General features: G+C 34.2%; 1 protein-coding gene and 1 long non-coding RNA gene across 2 annotated transcripts; both read right to left on the bottom strand.

Moving 5' to 3' along the window:
- Nucleotides 1-638: 638 nt before the first annotated feature.
- LOC121789102 lies at nucleotides 639-1,300 on the bottom strand. The gene is made up of 2 exons (XR_006047977.1): nucleotides 969-1,300; nucleotides 639-883 (listed from the first exon to the last, which is right to left on the bottom strand). It is a non-coding gene; the product is annotated as an uncharacterized LOC121789102 (long non-coding RNA).
- Nucleotides 1,301-2,108: 808 nt separating this feature from the next.
- Nucleotides 2,109-6,369, bottom strand: LOC121789103 (putative disease resistance RPP13-like protein 3). The gene is made up of 2 exons (XM_042187625.1): nucleotides 5,832-6,369; nucleotides 2,109-3,189 (listed from the first exon to the last, which is right to left on the bottom strand). Exons 1-2 carry the CDS (start codon nucleotides 6,273-6,275, stop codon nucleotides 2,545-2,547), a joined length of 1,089 nt encoding a protein of 362 aa, XP_042043559.1. The 5' UTR covers nucleotides 6,276-6,369; the 3' UTR covers nucleotides 2,109-2,544.
- Nucleotides 6,370-8,001: the final 1,632 nt, after the last annotated feature.

An 8,001-nucleotide genomic window follows, 5' to 3' on the forward strand; every position in this document is an offset into this window, starting at 1 on the left:
TTATGGTGTACAAGAAAAGCAAGTCTAAAACATCTTTAACGAGGTCGAGTTTGAAAACTTTTGGCCTTCACTCAACTTGGTTGCATTTTGTTGAAAAGAAGCCAGAAAAACAAGTTTTTCCATGTCATGAATAGTTATGAAGATGGATTAGGAGAAGGAATAAAAGGGCAAACTAGGTTGTCTATACATAATAAGGTTTTGCTGGCATCAAAGACGAGCATCGCTCCATCGATGAAATTGTTCATCCTCTGCAAAATCTTGGAGCAGGGATTTATCTCGGAGGCAGGTTAAAATGGGAGAACCAAATCGGATTTTGGACAGGGAGAATAGATAATAGTAAGTCGAATCAAGCTGAATTTAATTATCAATCTGAATAACTCATCACAAAAATATGTGGAATAAAGGAATTGTACATAATTATATGATTAACATAAACAGAAAATATTATGTGGCATTTTAAAATAATTAATAAAATTGAATTAAACTATAAATAATATAAAATGTAAAGTTTTTAATATTTTAAACCAAATCAAATTTTAGTAACCAATTTTATACAAACACTACGGTTTAGTAAACTATTCATGAAATTAATCCCAAACAATAAGAAGCTAGAAAAACTTCTGGCCAAAAAAACCACATTCACAAAAGCAAACACAAAAATAATGGAGAAGTTAATATCGAATCCATCATATTTTCCATTACACAAAACACAACCAATTAAAGTGTCCATTACTTTATTACAAGAAGCATGAAACATTTACCTTTTTGCAGTTTTTCATGACTTGAAGTTGTGAGAAGGTGATGAACAAGCCTTACAAGAGATGGCTCTTGATATATGTCTGTCCTGATTTGATTATGCAGTCTCCATTGATAGATTGTCCCACTGTGCTTTAACAGTGAGATTCAAAAGCAGTTTCAAACTGATATGTAGCTAAATGACTTATTAGATATGTAAGGTAGTAAGGTACCTGATTAGAACTATATGGTGCCAATGGTGAGATTAAATGGAACCCTAGAAATGGATGGTTGGTTCTGTACTGCCAGACTTTTGATTGACTCTATTGCCTTGGCTGAGTCAACTACACTTTTCTGATGTTCTCAATCTCCAACTTCTCCAGGTTTGTTGCCAAACCCTCTGGTATTTGTTGCAGGCGCTCACATGATTTAATTACAAGCCACCTAAGCTTCGGGAAATGAGTTGCTGAGGCTGCCCAGTTAGCCACATCCGCTTTTTCAATCAGCAAGAACTGGAGTTCTGGAAAGTCATAATCCACATTCCAAAAGTATCCACTGAATGCATTTTCTTCAACTTGAGGACCTTAAGGGAGCTGATAGTTGCCAATGCAGACATATGACCTTTCCATGTCAGCTTGGTGTTCGATAAGGTAAGACTCATGAGGGTTCGGGGAAAGCAATCTGGCCTAGTGAGGGCCAATGGAAAGCTTTTAACTCATTTACTAGCTTCAACTTTTAAGGAAGTGGAAATCCTGCAGGGAAAATGTGTTGAATAGATTTGCTACTTTACCTTGAATCCCCAGAGTCTTCAGGTTAGGAGCCCTTTTAGTGAGAGCTAGCTTGCAAGATTTGGGTGACAGTCTGCTAAGCGTGTGGAGGTTTTCACAAGCTTTAACCATTCCACTTCTTCTTCTCATCCAAGATAATGGCTGCTTTAGTTTTGAAACGTGTCAACTGCTCCATCTTCCATATATTTGCTTTCACTGTTATGGAAAGTGAATTTGTTATCACTATGAGAGTCCGCAGATTCAGCAACTGGGACATTTGTTTTGGAAGAACATCAAGCTTATCAATAGACAAAGTGATGTGCTTCAACAGAATTAGTCCTGTGACCTTGGGAAATTCTTCGAATCTGACGGACTTGCAGTTCATAACCCTAAGCACATCGAAAGGAATAGTTGAAATGTGCATTGGATCCAAGTCACTAGGTTTCTCCAAGAAGCAGATGAAGGAACGGATGAGTGGTCCATTTGGTTTTTCAGATAGGAATTTTGAGGGATCAGAATGAAGACAAATACGTCGGAATGTATGTAACTCAGAAAGTGGAGGCTCATGTTTCCCTTCATTCGATGCTTTCATTACTCTGAAACAGATTCTCCTCCATAGCTTTGGCTTTGCAGAATTCACGTATTATATCGTGGACACGACATGTTTTAACTTGATCGAGATTCTTCTTTGTCACTATCAACAAGCTCTTGTTGATAAGATCTTCCAAGATTTTCTCTGCAGCTTCTTCAAAGCTCCCTTGCCTTGGTCGTATGAATCCTTCTGCAATCCACAGCTGGATCAATGTGGAGGCCGGGATCTCATAATTTTCAGGAAACAACCCTGTGTAAAGAAAACACAATCTCATGTCCCCGGACAAGGTATTGTAACTCATTTCTAAAACATTTGAGATGAGCTTGTCCTGGTCCTTCTCTAATATCTTATTAATATTCTCATAGACGGTCGACCAGTTCTCTTTAACACCAATGATTGCTCGTGTTTTGGTGTACTCATATTGAAGAATTCCTGCAATCAACACAATTGTCAACGGCAATCCACCACATTTTTGGCTATATTGACCCCTATAACTTCCAACTGCGGAGGGTAGCTCTCAAGATCACCGAAAACCCTCAATTTCAGAAGCTCCAAACTTGTCCCTTCTCCTAGATTTCTCATTACATGAGGTTCCCTTCTGATATTAACTTGTGTAGCAATATTCCATATACGACTGATTACTAGGACTCTGCTCCCTTTGTTTTCCTCTGGCAAGATTTTTTTTATAACTTCCCAATCTTTCATTGTCCAAACATCATCCATAACTAGCAAGAATTTTCTATTTGCCAAGCCCAAACGAACTGCTGTGGCCAACTCTTGGTCCGTCGGGCTATGCATGCCCTCTGGGATAAGTGCTTCCACAATTTTGAGAAAAGCAACCCTGCTGTCAAACTTCTGAGTAACGGCAATCCAAATGCGTAGTGGGAATTTTTGACGGACTGTTTTCTCCTGAAATATCTTCCTCCCTAGTGTTGTCTTGCCGAGGCCTGCCATTCCATGGATGGAGATAACATCAAGTTTATCCTTTGGTTCCATTAGATATTTAATAATGGTGGCTTCATCTTCAAAATCTACTACTTTATCTAGCATGTCTGACTGATCTTGTAAAACAGTTATAGGCATAATTGATTGATCCTGTATAATGAGAGAATTGTAAGAAATATGTATAATGAATACTGGAAATCAAATGTTATGCATAACAGAATTTCAATAAATTCCAATCCACTTCCAACTTGATGTTCCAATATCTTCTAGTCATTTCTCCTCACACCACCACTTTTTATTAAACGAGATATATTCATTAGATAATACTATCCCCGTCCCTGAAAATTTGTCTCAGTTTTCCATTTTCGTCCGTCCCCTAAAATTTGTATCATTTCACTTTTACCATTTTGGTAGTGGACCACATATTCCACTAACTCATTCATACTCACATTTTATTATAAAACTAATATATAAAAGTAGGTCACACAACCCACTAACTTTTTCAACTCACTTTCCATTACATTTTTTAAAACCCGTGGCAGGTCAAAGTGGGACAAATATTTGGGGACGGAGGTAGTAATAGTACATTAATATTTAAAATATTTATATTCAAATTTATCTTATTGCAATTTTTTTAGAATATAAAAATGTAAGGAATAATTTTTAAAAAATCTAAACTAATAAAAAAAAATTTAGAATACATATAATTAAATTATGTTAATATTGAAAGAGACATAATAACAATACAAGTAAGATTTATAATTGTGGGTTTTATTTGGGTATAGGTTGGGCTAATCCTAGGTCTCAGCTCGACTGGGCCTGGGTTTGAAAATGGACCAAATCAAAGAGTAATCCATACTCGCTCTGTTTCACTGATGGGCCAGGCCTGAACCATGTTGGGCTGTGTCAGCCACACAGTTAACAACTCTAATTCCTACCACGTACACTTTTGGTTAAATCAATTAAAGTAGTAGTAGTCTTTTGCAAAAATCTTGCTTCTATGTATAGAAATCTACTTTCTAATAGCTATCTCAAATTTTGTCTCTGTATACATATATAAATCTATTTTAACCAGGTTTAGATAGAAAGAAAAGAATAGCTAAATTAAAGATATAGAGTGTCCACAATTTAAAATCCGTCCATGCAGGTTTATATAGAAGAGGGAACATTTTTTTTGTCCACGAACTTTGTCAAACTCTCATTTTAGGTCCGTGAACTTTGAAAATATCATTTGAGGTCCGTCAACTATGAGTTAATATCAATTGAAGTACTTTATTACTATTTCTAAGTTTTTCCGGATAAAAATACCCTCAATATCTTGAAGGTTATATATTTTTAATAAACTTATCACATACTCATATTTTTATAAATATTTTTACTACTACCCTCCGTCCCCCAAAATTGTCATACTTTGACCCGGCACGGGTTTTAAGAAATATAATGGAAAGTGAGTTGAAAAGGTTGGTGGGATGTGGGTCATACTTTTAAAGTATTAGTTTTATAATAAAATGTGAGTAGGAATGAGTTAGTGGAATATGAGGTCCAATACCAAAAATGGTAAAAAGTGAAGTGTGACAAACTTTCAGGGACGGACCGAAATGTAAACTGTGACAAACTTTCAAGGACGGATGTAGTATATATTTTTCGTAATTTCTAAATATAATTTGACCTTCAATATCATTTAATTCTGTTACATGCAAGAAAATTTTCTTCTTCAACTTTTTATAATTAAATAATTTGAAAATATTTTTGAGGTAGTAGTGGTACTCGTAAAAATTAATGTCGCAATCATAGATGATACTTGAATATTGATATATTATTTAAAAATTAAATAATATCAATATATTAATATTCAAGTATCGTCTATTGACTGTGACATTCATTTTTACGAATATACATATCTTAAAAATATTTTAAAATTCTTTAATTATAAAACCTTAAAAAACATACTTTTCTTGCATGTCACCAAAATTAAGTGATAATATTGAAGGTCAAATTATATTTAAAAAATTTATCAAAAATATATAGCAAAGATATTTATAAAAAATATGAATATGTGATGAGTATTAAAAATATATACCTTTCAAGGTATTGAGAGCATTTTCATCCGAAAAAACTTGAAAATAGTAATAAAGTACTTCAATTTATATTAACTCATATTTGGCAGACCTCAAATCAGGGGACGGATCCAGGAATATAAATGAACGGGGGCAAAATTATATGTATTGGAAATTTGAGAATTTGAGAAGGGGCAAATATAAAGAAATTTCAAAAAAAAAATTACAAAATTGACAAAATAGCATATAGTAAAAATATTTGAGGAGGGGCATTTGCCCCACCTTATATTAAGGTGGATCCGTCTCTGCCTCAAATGATATTTTCAAAGTTCACGGACCTAAAATGAGAGTAAAATGAGAGTTTGACAAAGTTTGTGGACCAAAAAAGACGTTCCTTCTATATAGAAAAGAAAAGTGCAGTATCACTAGGGAAACTTGTACAGTAATCTGGTTAAAAAAAATACCCCTATTGCTCGTAAAAATGGACTGAATTTTCTTCTTAGTTCGTCGCATAGAATTAGTCCATATTTTTCCCTTTCTTTTTTATTTTATCATTTATGGGTTTCATCACCTCCTGCGTTATTTCAATTATTTTTCCTTCGTTTTTCTTCCTTTTATAAATTACGCCTTAAAACTTGTATGATCCCCGATAGCCTATTTCTATGGACAGAGGGAGTATAAAACAAAGACAAAGGAAAGGAGAGAAAAGAAAAAGGAAAATTCAGGAATGTTTACCGAATCGATTTCCGTAAAGGGTTCGCTTGTGGATGGGATGGATCCGTCAACATTACTGAAATCCTTGTCGATTAAATCTAAAATGGGTTTGACTTTTGCTTCTCTTAGGGTCTTAATTTGCTTTGCGATGCTGATGCTAAAACTTGTACGGAAGCGGGTGAAGAGATTCTTGGTTTTTGCTGCAGCCTTCTTCTTGGTGGAGCACATCTCGATGGTGTCTTCGACTTCATAAGCAACCTCTCTGATCTGCTTCACCGTTTCTCCAAAGAGTTGACTCTTGTTGCGCACAGCCACTGAATCCTGCAGGAACGCCTGTAACCTACCAAGCTCATTCCCAAGCAGATCCAACTCAAGTTGCTCTCCATTTTTCAGACCCCTGTAATTTCGCAACTCCTCGTTCAAGATTTGCAGGAAGAATACTAATATAGACTCTCCCGACGCCATTAGAGTCAAGAAAGACTGAGATGCAGACAGAGATATCTGATGTGTGTCAGTGTCAGAGTAAGGAGAGGGAGGGAGAATGAGTAGATAGATAGGAAGAGAGTGGACTTAGAGCATCCACTATATACGGATGGTTTCAATAGCCCCGCCCCTTTTTTTTGTCTACAGCCCCACTTTTTTGTCCATAGCCCCAATTTTTTCCTTCACTGCCTCATTATAGGCGGACACTTCCAATAACCTCAAAATTTTATAACCAATTTTTATTTTACTTTTTTCGTTGAAGTTTTTAAATCAGCTGAATTGAAATATTTACAAAACGAGGTAATTGAGACCGAATATTCGTTGTATTGGCAAAGGAAAAATTATACAACGAACGTAAAATAATTGGAAGAAAGTGGACCGACCTTTCAGATCTAAAAGCATACTCCCTCCGTCCCTGAAAATTTGTCACTTATTTTCTTTTCGCCCGTTCCTAAAAATTTGTCACCTTTCATTTTTATCATTTTTGGTAGTGGACCCTAAATTCCACCAACTCATTCACACTCACATTTTATTATAAAACTAATATATAAAAGTAGGACTCACATGCCACCAACTTTTTCAACTCACTTTCTATTATATTTCTTAAAACCCGTGACGGGTCAAATGGTGACGAATTTTGGGGGACGGATGGAGTACCAAATAATTTATTATGGTTGTTGAACTAGACAAAAAATAATTGGAAGAAAGTGGACTGACTTTTCAGATATAAACATTTAAACAATATTAAAATATATTAAAAATACCTGAAATATTATTACAAATTACTAAAAAATTAAAATTTACATAATTAAAATACTAAAAATTAAAATTACATAATTAAAATCCTAAAAATTAAGGTTGAGAGAGTTGTTTGGTATAGTGTGATTTTTTGTATTGAAATGAATGTATTTATAGATGAAAGTGTGAATTTTGGGATAAAAATAATGAAAAAATAAATTAAAAGTGTAGAAAAAATGATATATTTTATTGGGAAGTGGAAAAATATTTTTTATTAATCTGAATTTTTTAAATTTTTTCGGATTAAAAAACAAAAAAAATGATAAACCAACGGCCAGTCAGAGCATGCCACGTCGGCTGCTCGTGCTCTTGCCGTCAGCAAGATGGTGCTCTTAGCTAAGAGAAGGGTCGTGCCGTCGGCACGACAGGTGCTCTTGCATAAGAGCACCGCAGCAGATTCTCTTACTTCTGTGTCATTGCTGATGAATTCTTGCAGTAATGGGTTTTAATTAACATACATGAGTGAACAGACGAATCTATCAAGGTCCAATTGGTCGAATTAATGCACTATATCAATGTAGCAAAAAATATTTCTTTCGATCTCTTAAATATAAAAATTATTTCTTTTTTAATTCGTCTCATAAAAATAGAAACTTTATGTTTAAGATTTTTTTTTCTCTCTAATGAAATGGAAAATAAAACTTTATGTTTAAGAATTTTTTTCTCTCTAATGAAATGGACCTATTTTCCATTAACATATTTTTCTTTCTATCTCTTTTATTCCAATTTTGCATTAAAAATGATGTCTTTTCAAAAAAAATTATTTTTAAGAAATAGAGGGAGTATAAGTATTAAAATAGGGAAAAATTTGTAGAACAACTCTACAAGTTTATAAGAAGGGTGAACTATAAAGATGGTTCCTTGACTTTACATTTGTAGTTAGTAAACTTTAAAAATACTCCCCCTGTCT

This window comes from Salvia splendens, unplaced genomic scaffold, assembly GCF_004379255.2.
Source record: "Salvia splendens isolate huo1 unplaced genomic scaffold, SspV2 ctg140, whole genome shotgun sequence".
NCBI lineage: Eukaryota > Viridiplantae > Streptophyta > Magnoliopsida > Lamiales > Lamiaceae > Salvia > Salvia splendens.